Source organism: Alosa alosa, chromosome 12 (genome assembly GCF_017589495.1).
Source record: "Alosa alosa isolate M-15738 ecotype Scorff River chromosome 12, AALO_Geno_1.1, whole genome shotgun sequence".
Lineage (NCBI taxonomy): Eukaryota > Metazoa > Chordata > Actinopteri > Clupeiformes > Clupeidae > Alosa > Alosa alosa.
The window spans coordinates 1096619-1116618 of record NC_063200.1 but is presented as its reverse complement, the minus strand read 5'-3'; the positions used below and the strand labels follow the sequence as shown (position 1 = coordinate 1116618).

The window sequence follows — 20000 nt, the reverse complement described above, 5'->3', positions numbered from 1 at the left end:
CGGTGATGTTTTAAATCGTGCCAGTATGATGCAGTAGCTAGGATTAATCCTACCAGTCCAATCCCTGCAAATTATATCTGCATTAAAACACTCTTGGTTATTCACAGGTGGTTTCTATTTTCAATTTGCATGTAAAAGCAGGGGTGAAAGTAGTTTTGAATCCTTGCCAGTAGCTTACTATGAAAGTTTCTCAAAGGGAAAAGTGTGCATTTCAACACACCTATATTATTATTAGCTTGTTTTAATCTGTCACTGTAGCCTGACGATGATCTTGATGTGGGTCTGGGAACATACCATTGGCAGTATCCAAGGAGTAATCCAAGGGGTGGGATGAATGGTTGTCTTTCAAATTTCCTCTGCACGCAATAGGATAGCGCTACAACTTATGAGTCCCATGCATTTTCCCACCAGCAGAGCTAGTTGGCTAGTTGAGTGTGTTAAAAAAAGCTTAATTCAAGTCGCGATTCAAAAACCGCTGTTCGCCAGCAGCAGCATCCAGCTTCTTTGTTTTCAAGTAGCGGAACCGTCGCCGACTCTACAGTATACACGATGTGATTGGCCTGATAGAAGTTTAATTTTTCCAGCTTGCATCCAACGGAGAGCTGCTAGACTACCCTGGCTTCAAATTACATTTGCTGGAGTCTAGATTTCTAGGCTACTGTCACTGATATCCCTGCTGAAAAAAAACAGCTAGAAACCAGTTTATGCTGGTAGCTGGTTTTAGCTAGTCATTTTTACCATCATATGGTGGTCAAACAAGCTGGTCAACCAGCAAACCACCTTTAGCTGGTCAGGCTGTTTTTGTCAGCAGGGATGTCTCCATATGAATGATGATGGCTTACATGGGATAGATGGGTGATGCGTGCTTCCTTAATTAGTCATTTGGTTGTTCGTTTTAAGACAGTCAGATGGCCTAATCTACCACAGTGCGCAGATCTCATCAAATTTATTTAAAAAATTAATTTAAAAATCAATCTGGAGGGATACATACAGTAGACAAACATTTAGCACGAGAAATGCATGTGGGGAGAGTGAGATGTGCGCCTTTGCGTTGTTGGTTTGAAACAGTCAGACGTGCACTAGACATAGTTGTTAGTCCTTCTGCCTAATGCACAGATATTGTCGTCACTTTCATTTGAAGATCCCTTGCTATTTCGTTTCGTTTTTTGTTCCGTATAACCAAATCAGAACTGCTTCCATCTATTAACCTAGCTCATTGTTGAACAACACTAGCCTATGCTACCCATATATAGAAATGCTACCGCTGCTTTTGAACTGAAAGTTCACTTCTTCTCGTGTACTACACCTAGACGTCACACCCTCATCTGAATACATTGTTCAGGATTGGTTGGTGAGTGTGTGATGAGTGATGTGCGTTGTTCAAGTTGTTACTGAGAGGGAGGGGAAGGTTAAGAGAGATAGGGACACGAAACAGCAAAGTGTTGCCGCTTAAAAAAATGATGACTGTGAAATACTCGATATTTGCGATATAACACTTTAATGTATCTCACGTACAGCAAACTGCGATATATCAAATATTTATGGTATATCGCCAAGCCCTACAACACGTGCACACGCGCACACACAAATACACACGCAGCTGTAGCCTACTGGTTAGCACTTCGGACTTGTAACCGGAGGGTTGCCGGTTCGAACCCCGACCAGTAGGCACGGCTACAAGTGCCATGATTGAGCAAAGGCACCTAACCCCACTGCTCCCCGACTGCCACTGTAGCAGGCAGCTCACTGTGCCGGGATTAGTGTGTGCTTCACCTCACTGTGTGTTCACTGTGTGCTGAGTATGTTTCACTAATTCACGGATTGGGATAAATGCAGAGACCAAATTTCCCTCACGGGATCAAAAGAGTATATATACTTATACTATACTATACACACACACACACACACAGGCAAATGCCACACAGCTTTCGTTTTGACAGCGGACAAGGTCTAAGATGTCCAAGCTGTGGCATGGCGGGCAGGGTCTAAGATGTCCAAGCTGTGGCATGGCGGGCAGGGTCTAAGATGTCCAAGCTGTGGCATGGCGGGCAGGTTGTAGACGCGAAGCGCCATGTTTCTCCCGCCTGCTGTCCAGGCCGTTGTCCACCCCACTCTCAGCTTGTTCCCATCATCTCCACAGCACACACACACACACACACACACCATCACACACACACACACACACACATACACACACACACACACACACATATACACACACACACACACACACACACACACACACACACACACACATACACACACACACACACACACACAAACCACAACAATATCTAGTTACCGCACCATAAATCACTAATCTTAAACATTCACACATAGGGTGCGTAATATGACCATCCTGGGAGAGATGAGACGCAAGCAGATTATTCGTCGATGAAAAGTGTTTAGAATGCACACAGAGAGCAGGTTGGGTGAGATCCTGTCCTATGCCGTTCTACCATATGCTTTTCTGTAAATGTTTATGTGTGTGGGTGCGTGTGTGTGAGAGAGAGAGAAAGAGAGAGAGAGTGTGTGTCTATCTGTATGTGCTGAATATGTGTGTGTGTATAATATAATATCAATGTGTGTGTGTGTGTCAGAGTGTCCTCTCTCTTTGCTTCATGGGAGATTCATGGCGAACATGCGTGCCTTTTCCAGCCTAGTGAATGCTGAGGCAGCAATGTTCCTCCATCTCCACAAGTCCACCAAAGGGAACATTAGCTCTGTCCACACACACACACACACACACACACACACATAAACAGGACTAGTCATGTCAAGAACAGTGGTGGAGCTATACTGTCCTGAACTGCCTAAACATCTATAAAACTATTGGCTGTGTGGACTTAATGCTTAATGCTTAATGCTCAATGCTCAATGCTCAATGCTTAATGCTCAATGCTTAATGCTTAATGTTCAATGCTCAATGCTCAATGCTTAATGCTTAATGCTTAATGCTCAATGCTTAATGCTCAATGCTCAATGCTTAATGCTCAATGTTCAATGCTCAATGCTTAATGCTCAATGCTTAATGCTCAATGCTCAATGCTCAATGCTCAATGCTCAATGCTTAATGCTTAATGCTTAATGCTCAATGCTTAATGCTTAATGCTCAATGCTTAATGCTCAATGCTTAATGCTTAATTCAAGTCCAACTGTTCTGCCTCAGGATCCCTTTCTCTTTCCCCACCTCCTTAGCTTCCTACTACTCTCTAACACACACACACACACTGCGCTGCGCACACAGCGCACACACACACACACGACACGCAGCGCATGCGGCACACACACACACACACACACAGCATACGCACACACACACACACACACACACAGTACACACACACACACACACACATACCTACACACACATACACACACACACACACACAGACATACACACACACACACACACACACACACACACATACAGTACACACACACACACACACACAAGACGTAACCACAAACAAACACACATAAAAACCACTGGAAAGTTGCTCATAAATAGTCAGGCAGATAAAACGGCCTCCTATTGGGGATGGGTGTGTGTGTGTGTGTGTGGGGTTCCTTCTTTTAAAAACTTTACAGCAGTCCATTTCTCCAGCACAATGTGTTTAACTAGCGCTGACTACACGGCCTAATTCAACACAGACGCTCTGCTGAACCATCCCAAGCAGCCAGACTGCCTGCCAGCCTGCTAGCCTGCCACCCATCCAACCAGCATCACCAGCCTGCCACCCATCCAACCAGCATCACCAGCCTCCTAGCCTGCCACCCATCCAACCAGCATCGCCAGCCTGCCACCCATCCAACCAGCATCGCCAGCATCACCAGCCTACCACCCATCCAACCAGCATCGCCAGCATCACCAGCCTGCCACCCATCCAACCAGCATCATCAGCATCACCAGCCTGCCACCCATCCAACCAGCATAAACCAGCCTCCTAGCCATGCGCCCATCCAGCCAGCATCACCAGCCTGCCACCCATCCAACCAGCATCATAAACCGGCATCACCAGCCTGCCACCCATCCAACCAGCGCAAGCCAAACCCATCCAACCAGCATCACCAGCCTGCCACCCATCCAACCAGCATCATCAGCATCACCAGCCTGCCACCCATCCAACCAGCATCACCAGCCTACCACCCATCCAACCAGCATCACCAGCCTGCCAGAGTGGCCACAGTTGGTCAGACTGAAGAACTGTCTCTCTGACACAGTGACCAGCAGCAGCGGAGCTCCACAGGGACCAGTGCTCTCCAGTCCTGTTCACCCTGCACACAGGGACCAGTGCTCTCCAGTCCTGTTCACCCTGCACACAGGGACCAGTGCTCTCCAGTCCTGTTCACCCTGCACACAGGGACCAGTGCTCTCTCCCAGTCCTGTTCACCCTGCACACAGGGACCAGTGCTCTCAGTCCTGTGTCCTGTTCACCCTGCACACAGGGACCAGTGCTCTCTCCAGTCCTGTTCCCCTGCACACAGGGACCAGTGCTCTCCAGTCCTGTTCACCCCTGCACACAGGGACCAGTGCTCTCCAGTCCTGTGTCCTGTTCACCCTGCACACAGGGACCAGCGCTCTCTCCAGTCCTGTTCCCCCTGCACACAGGGACCAGTGCTCTCTCCAGTCCTGTTCCCCCTGCACACAGGGACCAGTGCTCTCCAGTCCTGTTCACCCTGCACACAGGGACCAGTGCTCTCCAGTCCTGTGTCCTGTTCACCCTGCACACAGGGACCAGTGCTCTCCAGTCCTGTTCACCCTGCACACAGGGACCAGTGCTCTCCTGTCCTGTGTCCTGTTCACCCTGCACACACAGGGACCAGCGCTCTCCAGTCCTGTTCACCCTGCACACAGGGACCAGTGCTCTCCAGTCCTGTTCACCCCTGCACAGGGACCAGTGCTCTCCAGTCCTGTTCACCCTTCACACAGGGACCAGTGCTCTCTCCAGTCCTGTTCACCCTGCACACAGGGACCAGCGCTCTCTCCAGTCCTGTTCACCCTGCACACAGGGACCAGTGCTCTCTCCAGTCCTGTTCACCCTGCACACAGGGACCAGTGCTCTCAGTCCTGTGTCCTGTTCACCCCTGCACACAGGGACCAGTGCTCTCCAGTCCTGTTCACCTGCACACAGGGACCAGTGCTCTCCAGTCCTGTGTCCTGTTCACCCTGCACACAGGGACTAGCTCTCTCCAGTCCTGTTCCCCTGCACATAGGGGACCAGTGCTCTCTCCAGTCCTGTTCCCCTGCACAGGGACCAGTGCTCTCCAGTCCTGTTCACCCTGCACACAGGGACCAGTGCTCTCCAGTCCTGTGTCCTGTTCACCCTGCACACAGGGACCAGCGCTCTCTCCAGTCCTGTTCACCCTGCACACAGGGACCAGTGCTCTCCAGTCCTGTGTCCTGTTCACCTGCTGCACACAGGGACCAGTGCTCTCTCAGTCCTGTTCACCCTGCACACAGGGACAGTGCTCTCAGTCCTGTTCACCCTGCACACAAGGACCAGTGCTCTCCAGTCCTGTGTCCTGTTCACCCTGCACACAGGGACCAGTGCTCTCTCCAGTCCTGTTCACCCTGCACACAGGGACCAGTGCTCTCCAGTCCTGTTCACCCTGCACACAGGGACCAGTGCTCTCAGTCCCAGTCCTGTTCACCCTGCACACAGGGACCAGCGCTCTCCAGTCCTGTGTCCTGTTCACCCTGCACACAGGGACCAGCGCTCTCAGTCCTGTTCACCCTGCACATAGAGACCAGTGCTCTCTCCAGTTCTGTTCACCCTGCACACAGAGACCAGTGCTCTCCAGTCCTGTTCACCCTGCACACAGGGACCAGTGCTCTCCAGTCCTGTTCACCCTGCACACAGGGACCAGTGCTCTCCTGTCCTGTGTCCTGTTCACCCTGCACACAGGGACCAGCGCTCTCTCCAGTCCTGTTCACCCTGCACACAGGGACCAGTGCTCTCCAGTCCCAGGTCCTGTTCACCCTACACACAGGGACCAGTGCTCTCTCAGTCCTGTTCACCCTGCACACAGGGACCAGTGCCCTCTCCAGTCCTGTTCACCCTGCACACAGGGACCAGTGCTCTCCAGTCCTGTGTCCTGTTCACCCTGCACACAGGGACCAGTGCTCTCCAGTCCTGTGTCCTGTTCACCCTGCACACAGGGACCAGCACTCTCTCCAGTCCTGTTCACCCTGCACACAGGGACCAGTGCTCTCTCCAGTCCTGTTCACCCTGCACACAGGGACCAGTGCTCTCTCCAGTCCCAGTGTCCTGTTCACCCCTGCACACAGGGACCAGTGCTCTCTCCAGTCCTGTTCACCCTGCACACAGGGACCAGTGCTCTCTCCAGTCCTGTTCCCCCTGCACACAGAGACCAGTGCTCTCTCCAGTCCTGTTCACCCTGCACACAGGGACCAGTGCTCTCTCCAGTCCTGTGTCCTGTTCACCCTGCACACAGGGACCAGTGCTCTCTCCAGTCCTGTTCACCCTGCACACAGGGACCAGTGCTCTCTCCAGTCCTGTTCACCCTGCACACAGGGACCAGTGCTCTCTCCAGTCCTGTGTCCTGTTCACCCTGCACACAGGGACCAGTGCTCTCTCCAGTCCTGTTCACCCTGCACACAGGGACAAGTGCTCTCTCCAGTCCTGTTACCCCTGCACACGTCTGACACATACAGAGGTTTTCGGACGATACTGCAATTGTGGGGTGTATCAGGGATGGGCAGGAGGAGTACCGGAGCCTGGTGCAAACTCAACCACCTAGAGCTCAACACCGCTAAGACCAAGGAGATGGTGGTGGATTTCCGCAGATCTAAGCCCGCTCTGCTGCCAGTCACCATTGATGGGGTCAATGTGGAGGTGGTAAACACCTACAAGTATCTGGGCTTAAAACTGGACAATAAACTGGACTGGTTAGCCAACACTGAAGCACTCTACAAGAAAGTGCAGAGCAGGATGTACTTCCTGAGGAGGTTGCGATCCTTCAATGACTGTGGTATGCTGGGGAGGAAGCACTAAGAAGAGGGATGCTGGGCGACTGGACTGGCTGGTAAGGAAAGCTGGCTCTGTTGTGGGAGTTGAACTGTAGTGCATCACTTCAATATCAGACAAAAGGACCCAGAACAAACTGATCAACATTTTGGACAATGAGTGTCATCCACTCCACAGCACTATCATAAAGCAGAAGAGCTTGACCAGTTGGAGGCTACGCTCACTGCCATGCACAACTGAGGAAGTAATTTGTCCCCAGGGCCATACAACTCTTCAATGTTTCACTAAAGGGAAGACATAGACTTCTCTGCATAGTCTATCTGTCTCTCCACCCTCTCATACACTTCCACGACCTCCTATAACAATGTTGTGCACTGACTGTCCACTGGTCCACTGTTTTACTGTCTACACTGTTCACAGGCTATATATATATATATTAGCCCACATGCACAACCCCTCCCTCCATCCCCCAGTCTGGACTGCGGTCTAACTTCATACTTGACCAATGGCTGATACCCTATTACTTCAAACCTATCATTGCACTGCTGCTATAATTCTTATATTACTATGTTTAAATTTTTTTCTTATATTGTCCATATTTAATGCTGGTCTCTTATATTGTCCATTTTTTATTGCTGGTCTCTAGACTTTATCCCTACACTGTTGGACTTATTTGCACTACCACCATGACACACACCTCATAAAGCACCTTTCCACTGCATACTGAAACACAGGGTCAGCCCTGCCCTGTTACTGCAAGCGCCTCATGCATATACATCCTTAATACATTCATGTGGATCCGAGAAATGTAAACAAAAATGGCGTAACAATGGCTGTGTTTGGTTTGGCTTTTCACAGAGTTTTTAAAAAGTTAGCAAGACATGTGGATCCAACAATATAATCAACAATAATGTCAGATGTGATTTATGAGCGGTTCGTTATCCTATTAGCATGCTAGCTTATGTCAGCTAGTTTAACAAGCAAGATGGCGGCCATAGCCTTCTTTTTCGAGCTTCATATGCGTTCTTCTGAAAACCTATGGGTGATGTCACAGAGGCTTTTTCCATTTATTTACTCAGTCTATGGTAAAGCCAGCTGAAAGAATTCCCTCCGCCGTCTGCGTAGTCATGGCAACCATAACCACTGTTATTGCCGCGGTAGCCATCATGAGTTGTGCTGTAAACATTGGCCCAGCACGCTGTAAACAGTTTACAGGCTGGAGCATGAAACGTGGAGATGAGGACCACGCAGGGTGAAGAGCAATTTACAGGACATGTGCTGGACATGCTAACTCTCCTCACCATGATGCCTTCATGCTAGATACCCACCAGTCACATGCTAACTCTCCTCACCATGATGCCTTCATGCTACATACCCACTAGCCACATGCTAACTCTCCTCACCGTGATGCCTTCATGCTACATACCCACTAGCCACATGCTAACTCTCCTCACCGTGATGCCTTCATGCTAGATACCTACTAGCCACATGATCACAGACTGCAAATCAGCATTATCTGGAACTGGAGCAAGACTCTTTTTTACATTCACATGCATATACCACTGGTGATTTGCTGTGTTAATTGTAGGCATTACAAATCAGGACTTGAAGGAAGAACAAACATCTTTTCTTTTTTTTCTCTGAAGTACAATGGGACTTTTTTGTAAAAGACCTTATGTAACAAGATAAAGTCCAGCAAACACTTCACTCCACGCACAATCAACACTTTTATTATTGCAATCTCTAAACAATCTCTAATGTTAGGGCCAAATCTTCTGAAAGTTTACTTTGTTGAAATGTTGGTGTGTCTCTCGCACAGAAATACACAATTGCCCACTAACCATACATAACAAAAACAAACAAACACACACACACAAACACACAAACACACATGTAAATATGACACACACATACAGTTACTGACAAACTAACACACAGGCACACACTCAGGCACAGACAAAGGTTATCCATACAAAACATCTAAACAACAAATACACTGTGAGCCCAAGAGAACAGATCGTCCTGGCGATATCGCCATCTGAGGGCTTCCAGGAACCACTGTGTCACCACTGCCCTATCTAACCATGAAACCGGAGAGGACAGAAGGCTGGACAGTGCATGCTCCCATACTGGCCATACCCTGCAAAGAGCCTGCAGACGAGAACAAAGGAGGGGGGGGGGGATCTGGCTACCTGCCTCTGTCCTCTCTCTCTCCTCTCTCTCTCTCTCAGACCACCGCGAGACAAGGATCTGTTGTCTGACTCTTTTTTCTGTCCTCTTTTCTTTTCTGTCCTCTCTCTCTCTCTCTCTCTTTTCTTTCAGCCAGAGCGTCACAGGAGAGATGTCTTATGCTCGCCTGGCGCGGAGCCCCAGTGGGAGTGCCGGAGTCCCGGGCGGGCCGTCGCATCTGAGCTTTTTATCGCTGGAGGTGACGGCCCTTGTCTGCCACGGAGTGCTTGCGGGACGACGGGCGGCTTTACAAGATCACAGTGTAACCCGAGGACTCACTTTCATGCTTTGTTTCTTTCCCCTCTCCCCAGAAATGCTTCATCCTGGAAAAAACGCTGACTCAACCAGCAGCAACACAAAAAAGCGCCCATACACACGATTACCACAAGGAGGCCTGGCCACACTGAGCTACAGCAGCCACACACAGACCAGGGAGGCCATGAGGAGGAGAGAGAAAGAACAGGGAAGAAAAAAGAAGAGAAGAGGGAGGGAGAGGAGAGAAGAGAAGATAAGAGAGGTTTCTACCGCCATTTATTGACCTAAGGAAATCAAGACGCACCTCATACAAAGCCCAACAGAGCCCAACACCATACACCTCATACAAAGCCCAACACCATACACCTCATACAAAGCCCAACACCATGCACCTCATACAAAGCCCAACACCATGCACCTCATACAAAGCCCAACACCATGCACCTCATACAAAGCCCAACACCATGCACCTCATCCAAAGCCCAACACCATGCACCTCATACAAAGCCCAACACCATACACCTCATACAAAGCCCAACACCATGCACCTCATACAAAGCCCAACACCATACACCTCATACAAAGCCCAACACCATGCACCTCATACAAAGCCCAACACCATGCACCTCATCCAAAGCCCAACACCATACACCTCATACAAAGCCCAACACCATGCACCTCATACAAAGCCCAACACCATGCACCTCATACAAAGCCCAACACCATACACCTCATACAAAGCCCAACACCATGCACCTCTTACAAAGCCCAACACCATGCAAACATACAGAAATGCATTCACACATAAAATCCCAATATATCACATGTTGAAAAGCACCCCATCATCCCCCACCCCCAACCCCCCACACATCCAGAAACCCCTCAATGTTCTTATCCAGGCTATAATAAGAAAACGACCAGCCACCATCCCCTTAAGATCCTCCACCATCCCCTTAAGAACCTCCACCATCCCCTTAAGAACCTCCACCATCCCCTTAAGATCCTCCACCATCCCCTTAAGAACCTCCACCGGGTGGACTGATCCAGTGCCCAACATCCTGCTCTTCCTGCTCTTCCAACAGTCAACTTAGCTGACCCAACAAGACATTCACCAAACATACCTCCCTCCTCCTCCTTCTCACCTGATACATTGGGCCCCCAATAAAAACGTGATGGGAAAAACCAACCACTGGATTAAGGTGTGTCACGTGTCTGTTTGTAGCTATGGCCTCGTGAACCAGCCTCCATTGTAGATCGGCTGTTGGCTTCTCTATTGGGGCCTTATAAAAGGACCTCCAACCTCCTCTGAAGTCCTGCCCAAACACTTCTGGCCACCTGCACGCCCTGACCCCCCTCCGTACCGACTTGACTGGTGGTTCACTTTCACGCCCACATACACACACACACCCTCAGTACCGACTGGTGGTTCACTTTCACACACAGCATGTTGAAAACCCTCTTGCTGATGTCCTGCAAAAGCCAAAGGTCTGAAGATACAAGGGACACTAGAACTCCCTCACACTCCACATTCTGCTCAACAGCAGTGGCGACCAACACTTGTGGAAAGTGATATGTCACTGTGTTATGTCCCAGCCTAACACAGCTTGGGCCTCCAGGGCCTCCCTGCATGTCCCAGGCAACATGGACTGCACCTCCTCAACCACCTTCTCTAGCTGCCGGAGTGATCGAATCCATGTCCGTTGATATAAGAGAAGAGAAGAGAAGAGCAGAGAAGAGAAGAGAAGAGCAGAGCAGTGCAGTGCAGTGCAGTGCAAGGAGAGAAGAGCAGAACAGAATAGACAATGGGTGTGTTCGAAACGGGTAAAGTTGCTGCCTTTTAAGATATCTAACTGGGGAGCAAGGCAGCAAGTGCGGTTCGAAACCGAAAACAAATTTGCTGCCTTTTACTTGCTGCTATCAACACCCGTGAAGGCAACAGGTCCAGACAACATCCCAGGTCGTGCGCTGAAGGACTGGAGGGGGAGCTTAAGGATGTCTTCACAGACATCTTTAACACTTCCCTGAAGCAAGCCATCGCCCCATCATGTTTCAAAGCTGCCACCATCATACTCCAGTGCCGGGAAAAACTGCTCCATCCTGCTTCAATGACTACGCCTCCTGTGGCACTGACACCCATCATCATGAAGTGCTTTGAGCGCTTGTCATGTCACATATCAAAGCCATTCCCCCCCCACCCTGGACCCTTCCAGTTTGCATACTGAGCCAAGCTGTCTACAGAGGATGCAATCTGCTCTGCCCTCCACCCAGCCCTCACCCACCTGGAAAAAGAGACTCATATGTGAGATTGCTGTTTATAGACTTCAGTTCTGCATTCAACACCATAATACCACAACAACTCATCTGCAAACTCGACAAACTGGGACTCAGTACCTACCTCTGCAACTGGCTACTGACTTCCTCTGTCAGAGGCCCCAAGTAGTAATGCGGTTGGCAACAATACCTCAAGCAGCATCACACTGAGCACAGGGGGCCCCCCTGCCTGCGTGCTCAGTCCGCTGCTCTTCACCCTGCTGACGATGACTGCACTCGCAACCTACAGCAACAATCACATAGTGAAATTTGCTGACTAAATAACTTGGTGGTCTCATCACCAAGGGCGACGAGACTCAATACAGGTTGGAGGTCCACCATCTGACCACGCGGTGCAGGGACAACAACCTCCTGCTGAACGCCAGCAAGACCAAAGAGATTGTTGTTGACTGAGAGGTCACACCCAACACCTGCCACTGACCATCGACGGTGCTGTGGTGGAGAGAGCCAGCAGCACCAAATTCCTGGGGTGCACATCAGTGAAGACCTCTCCTGACCACCAACACTGCATCACTGGCTTAAGAGAGTCAGCCGCCTGTACTTCCTAATGAAACTCAGGCGAGCAAGTGCTCCACCAGCCATCATGACCACATTCTACCGAGGCACCATTGAGAGCATCCTTCCAGCTGTATCGCTGTGTGGGGCGAAGCTGCACTGAATACAACAGGAAAGCCCTGCAGCATAGTGAACACAGCTGGAAGGATCATTGGTGCTTCACTCCTCCCTGAAGGACATTTACACCACCCACCTCACCCGCAAGGCGACACTCAAAAAATTGTGAGTGATGCAAGTCACCCCGCCACAATCTGTTTGATCTACTGCCCTCTGGGAAGAGGTACAGAAGCCTGCGCCCCCCAAGACTACCAGACTCACCAACAGCTTCATACACCAAGCTGTAAGATGCTGAACTCTCCCTCCTCCTCCCTCCACCCCTCAGCTACATAACATCCTGGACATTGGACCCACAATGGTGGCCTGCACTACTCCACTTGCACACTTTGAACACTTGCACACTTGTACACTTTACAACTTGGTGTTGTTGTCCTGAAAACACAACACTTCTGCTGCTTTACATAACTTGCACCACTATGCCACTTTTTTTATTACTCAGGTCAAACAGAACTACCCAAGCCTCTTATTGGCCTGACTTTGCACTAGTTTTTATTGACTGTCTATGCACAATTTCAACAAAATTTTGCTGCTCTTATTTTTTCATTATTATTATATGTGCCCTCTTATTTACTTATTTACTTACTTTTTGTTTACTTGAATGTTATGTTTGTCTGTGGACTTAAAATTGGTAAAAATATGTCTTGTCTTCACCGTGGATAGTGAGAAAACGTAATTTCGATCTCTTTGTATGTCTGGAACATGTGAAGAAATTGACAATAAAGCTGACTTTGACTTTGACTTTGACTTTTAAGATATCTTAGAATTCCCAAATAATCGGTCATTTTGAAGGCAGCAGCATCGATGCACACTTCATGCTGCCTCCTACCCATAATCCCTTTATGGCAACGCCTGAAACAGCTGTGAAAGGTAAAACAAACATGGCGGATGACATCGGTAATGGCTGCTAAATCTGTTTAAAATGTCATTTGTGTGATCTTATTTTTGCTTAGATTTGCAGATTACAGATTAGAAATAAACAATTTACTATCTGATTAATTGCCATTGTTGTAAATCATTAATAGCGCCTGGTCTGATATATCTGCCGCCGTAAAACTAATTTTATACCGTTAGCCTGCTAGCTTCGTAAGCTAATTTAGTTTAACGTCAGGCCTTTGCTAACGCCATACCGTAGTGTTAACCAAAGATTCTAGAGTGCTACGCCATTTTTAAAAGATGCATTTAATCCAAAGTCATGTCTAGTGAGACAGCTCTCTATGTAGGGAGGGGAGGCGTAGGCAGCTGTCTCCCCGCTTGGAACACACCCAATGAGAAAATGAGAGGGAAGGATGAGAGAGGAGAAGATTGAGAGATGAGAAGAAGGGGATTGAGATGAGAGGAGAGAGGAGATTGAGCTGGGAGGATGGTTAGGTGGAGAGGTGATCGGATCTGATCAAAAAAAGGTAAGAGAACAGAGGGCATTACTGCCCAATGGGTATCACTGGCCAATGGGTATCACAGCCAATGGGTATCACTAGCCAATGGGTATCACAGCCAATGGGTATCACAGAGGGAGGAGAGGGAGCAAGGGGAGGAGAGGAGGGAGCAAGGGGAGGGAGGGAGGAGGAGAGGGAGCAGAGGAGAGGGAGGAGAGGGAGCAAGGAGGAAGGGGAGGGAGGAGTAGGGAGCAAGGAGGAGAGGGGAGGAGGGGAGGGAGGAGGGACGAGAGGAGGAGCAGAGGAGCAAGGGAGGAGAGGGAGGGGGCAGGAGGAGTGGAGTCAGTGGTGGGAGAGAGGAGAACCGAAAGAGAACCATGCCAACAGCCCCGTGCTAACAAAATGCGTGCAAACAGCCATGCTAACAGCCATGCCAACCCTTCCATGTTAACCCACGCACCACTACAGCAAATCATTTGAGGTGCTGCTATGTTATGTTAATGACCTGTTTCAAAGCTGGTTCCATTTCTGAGTGAGTGTGTGTGTGTGTGTGTGTGTGTGTGTGTGTGTGTGCCTCCTGTTAAATCTCTGCCAATTAAGAGTGCAGGCAGAGACAAAGGTGAAAAAGAAAGAGAGAAACAAAGATGTGGAGAGAAAAGAGGAAAAGAGGAACAGAGATTGGGATTGAGGGAAGACAAGAGATTGGGATTGAGGGATTGTTTAGAACATTGATTCCGTCAAACATCTCATGTGGGCTGTCTACGTTTATTTTTACTTAGCTAGATTATAATGAATGATCTGTTACTTAAATAATATTTTTCTATTTAATGTATGTATATTTTAATGTAATGTACTGGTCAATTGTAAGACACTCAGTAGCTCAGACGACCCCATTTGAATTTCAAGAGACCCCGACCCCAAGGTTGGGAAACTATGATTTAATGAAAACATGGCAGTTTTGAGTGTGACAGGCAACTCAGTTTTCCAATGAGCAGCAATACCATGTGCTCATGCAGGAGATCTGTGCATTTGATAATGACAATCTGGAGAGGGCCCTCTTGTCTTCAGCAACAGATCGTATAAGGTTGACAGGAGGTTGTGATATGGTGAGAGACAGGTCGTGTTGCGTTATGAAAGAACATGCGTACTTTCTGTGAGTGCAAACACGGTCAGCCATAGATAAACGTAGCCTACTGTACCTCTGTCGTGGTGGCAGTTGCACCAGTTAGGGAAGATGTCCTGAATAGCCTTATGGTGGTCTTCAGACTGGTGGCAGTTGCACCAGTTAGGAGATGTCCTGAATAGCCTTATGGTGGGTTTCAGACTGGTGGCAGTTGCACCAGTTAGGGGAGATGTCCTGAATAGCCTTATGGTGGTCTTCAGACTGGTGGCAGTTGCACCAGTTAGGGGAGATGTCCTGAATAGCCTTATGGTGGTCTTCAGACTGGTGGCAGTTGCACCAGTTAGGAAGATGTCCTGAATAGCCTTATGGTGGTCTTCAGACTGGTGGCAGCTGCACCAGTTAGGGAGATGTCCCGAATAGCCTTATGGTGGTCTTCAGACTGGTGGCAGTTGCACCAGTTAGGGAGATGTCCTGAATAGCCTTATGGTGGTCTTCTGACTGGTGGCAGCTGCACCAGTTAGGGAGATGTCCTGAATAGCCTTATGGTGGTCTTCAGACTGGTGGCAGTTGCACCAGTTAGGGGAGATGTCCTGAATAGCCTTATGGTGGTCTTCAGACTGGTGGCAGTTGCACCAGTTAGGGGAGATGTCCTGAATAGCCTTATGGTGGTCTTCAGACTGGTGGCAGTTGCACCAGTTAGGGGAGATGTCCTGAATAGCCTTATGGTGGTCTTCAGACTGGTGGCAGTTGCACCAGTTAGGGGAGATGTCCTGAATAGCCTTATGGTGGTCTTCAGACTGGTGGCAGTTGCACCAGTTAGGGGAGATGTCCTGAATAGCCTTATGGTCTTCAGACTGGTGGCAGTTGCACCAGTTAGGGGAGATGTCCTGAATAGCCTTATGGTGGTCTTCAGACTGGTGGCAGTTGCACCAGTTAGGGAAGATGTCCTGAATAGCCTTATGGTGGTCTTCAGACTGGTGGCGTACTAAAACTTTTTCCCCATTACTTCCATAAAAAAATGTCTTGCAGCAAATTCAAATCCCTGGCACTTTAATTTTTTACACCATGAACTGTATGGCTTGTTTTCCCCTGTTTCCAACAGCCAAGCCCATCTCTATTTATGTTTTAACTGTTTTGTCTATCTCAGACACGTCAGTGCCTTCCTTTAGCAACAACGCGTCCATGTCGGCTAGTGGCCTTGCCATATAATGGTTAACATGAGACGTACACAAATCATGACGCTAATGTGAGGAAACTGGTTCTGGTACTGGTTATGATTTTGTGCTTCTACACGGAGAGAACCATGCCTACACTTACTATCTCCATCGCACATAGAGCTCACAATGGATCATACCCAAAAAAGTTCAACGGATCGGCCTACCTTACCAGCTGTCTCGACTGTGCCACTATTAGGGCTGTTTGAGTACATGTGTTTGAACAGGACGTAGTGAAGATACAGCTGGAACATGCATACACCAACCTCACAATCTCTGCACACGCACACACACACACACACACACACACCATCTCTGCCTGGTGTACCTGGCTCTTGATGATGTCATCGTCTCTCTGGATCTGCAGCACGTAGCCGCTGGAGCAGGTGACAGAGCAGCGCGCACCATTGAAGTAGTTGCTGCTGCTGCACCTCACCTCCGCATTGCGGATCAGAGGCTTCTGGCAGTTGATGGCGTCGCACGAGTAACGGACACAGCTGTGGAGAGAGAGAGAAAGAGAGAGAGAGGTGAGAAAGATGGAGAGATCAACCAATGAGAAAGTGAGACAGTGAGAGAAAGAGAGAGAGAGAGGGAGAGAAGAGGTGAGAGAGGGAGGAAGTGGCTGTGAGAAAAAGGGAGAACAAATGTAGATAGATGATGGAGGAGAGAGAGAGAGAGGGAAGAGAGGGAAGAGGGAAGTAGAAGTAGATATGGCAGAAGTAAAGGGGACCACACCACACAGATAAACAGAGAGCAAAACAACAAGGGCAAAAGAATTCCACTGATCTAGAAAGAGACAGCAGGAGCACAACAAGAGAGAGAGGAAGAAGAGAGAAGATGAGAGAGAGAGAAGGGACAGAGAGAGAGATGACTGTGAGAAAAGAAGAGAAGAAATGAAAAAAGAGAAGAGAAGGCAGACAGTATTGAGAAGTGGAAGGAGGGAGACGGATAGAAAGAGGGAGAGAAAGGAAGGAGGAGAGAGGAGTGAATACAGAGAGAAAGTGTGAAAGAGAAAAGACAGAAAGGAAGGAGAGGAGAAGAGTGGAGAGGAGGAGAGAAGAGAGTATAAGAGGAGAGGAGAGGAGAAGAGGTGAGGAGAAGAAGATATGAGAGGAAGAGAGGAGAAGATAATGAAGAGATGAGAGGAGGAAAGGAGAGTAGAGAATGGAAGAAGAGGAGAGGAGGGGAGGAGAGGAGGGGAGAGGAGAAGCTCTATGCATTAGCCAGCCAGGAAGGCCAGTTCTATGTCTGCCCAGTGTCCACACACACACACACACACACACACACACACACACACACACCTGAGCACACCTGCATTCATCTTCATTATCCTCTATACCATGCATACTGGGCACAGCACTGGGTTATAAATAGATTGTGCTGTGCCCACCATTTCCATTCTGCTCCTCCAGGCTAGAGAAACCAGCAGCCAGCAGCACCGTAGCAGGAGGCAGGAGGCAGCATCAGCACCACACATCACACATTAGCACCACACATCAGCACCACACATTAGCACCACACATCAGCACCACACATCAGCATCACACATCAGCACCACACATCACACATCAGCATCACACATCAGTACCACACATTAGCACCACACATCAGCACCACACATTAGCATCACACATCAGCACCACATCACACATCAGCATCACACATCAGCACCACACATCAGCACCACACATCAGCATCACACATCAGCACCACACATCAGCACCACACATCAGTACCACACATTAGCACCACACATCAGCACCACACATTAGCATCACACATCAGCACCACACATCACACATCAGCATCACACATCAGCACCACACATCAGCACCACACATCAGCATCACACATCAGCATCACACATCAGCACATCCACACATCAGCATAACACATCAGCACATCAGCACCACACATCAGCATCACACATCAGCACCACACATCAGCATCACACATCAGCACATCCACACATCAGCACATCAGCACCACACATTAGCATAACACATCAGCATCACACATCAGCATCACACATCAGCATCACACATCAGCACCACACATCAGCACCACACATCAGCATCACACATCAGCACATCCACACATCAGCATCACACATCAGCATCAGCACCACACATCAGCATCACACATCAGCATCACACATCAGCATCCACACATCAGCATCAGCATCAGCCCCACACATCAGCATCACACATCAGCATCAGCCCCACACATCAGCATCACACATCAGCACATCCACACATCAGCATCACACATCAGCACATCCACACATCAGCATCAGCCCCACACATCAGCATCACACATCAGCACATCCACACATCAGCATCAGCCCCACACATCACACATCAGCATCACACATCAGCACATCCACACATCAGCATCACACATCAGCATCACACATCAGCATCAGCCCCACACATCAGCATCACACATCAGCACATCCACACATCAGCATCAGCCCCACACATCAGCATCACACATCAGCACCACACATCAGCATCACACATCAGCATCAGCCCCCACACATCAGCATCACACATCAGCACATCCACACATCAGCATCACACATCAGCACCACACATCAGCACATCCACACATCAGCATCACACATCAGCATCAGCCCCACACATCAGCATCACACATCAGCACATCCACACATCAGCATCACACATCAGCACCACACATCAGCACATCCACACATCAGCATCACACATCAGCATCAGCCCCACACACATCAGCACATCCACACATCAGCACCACACATCAGCACATCCACACATCAGCATCACACATCAGCATCAGCCCCACACATCAGCACATCCACACATCAGCACATCCACACATACATTAGTATCACATCACACACACATCAGCATCAATATCCAGCACATCAGCATCAGCCCCCACACATCAGCACCATACATTAGCATTACATATTAGCTCCCATTGTGCATCAGCATCACACATCAGCAATTACACATCAGCACATCCACACATCAGCATCACACATCAGCATCAGCCCTACACATCATTAGTATCACATTCAGCACATCAGCATCACACATCAGCACATCCACACATCAGCATCACACATCAGCATCAGCCCCACACATCAGCATCACACATCACACATCAGCATCAGCCCCACACATCACACATCAGCATCACACATCAGCATCACACATCACACATCAGCATCACACATCAGCATCACACATCAGCACCACACATCAGCACATCCACACATCAGCATCACACATCACACATCAGCATCACACATCAGCATCACACATCAGCATCAGCATCAGCACCACACATCAGCACATCCACACATCAGCACATCCACACATCAGCATCACACATCACACATCAGCATCACACATCAGCATCATCATCAGCATCACACATCAGCATCAGCATCAGCATCACACATCAGCATCAGCATCACACACATCAGCACCACACATCAGCATCACACATCAGCATCACACATTAGCATCACACATCAGCATCAGCATCAGCATCAGCATCACACATCAGCATCAGCAACAGCCCCACACATCAGCATCACACATCAACATCAGCATCAGCATCACACATCAGCATCAGCATCAGCATCACACATCAGCATCAGCATCAGCATCACACATCACACATCAGCACCACACATCAGCATCACACATCAGCATCACACATTAGCATCACACATCAGCATCAGCATCAGCAACAGCCCCACACATCAGCATCACACATCAACATCAGCATCAGCATCACACATCAGCATCAGCATCAGCAT

At 49.0% G+C, this 20000-nt stretch overlaps 1 protein-coding gene across 1 annotated transcript in view; it reads right to left on the bottom strand.

The window, feature by feature from the left end:
• Window positions 1-20000, bottom strand: part of pappaa (pregnancy-associated plasma protein A, pappalysin 1a) — a 197677-nt gene that overhangs the window by 63699 nt on the left and 113978 nt on the right. The window contains 1 exon segment of the mRNA XM_048259029.1: window positions 16518-16686. Coding sequence (XP_048114986.1) covers window positions 16518-16686 — 169 coding nt within the window.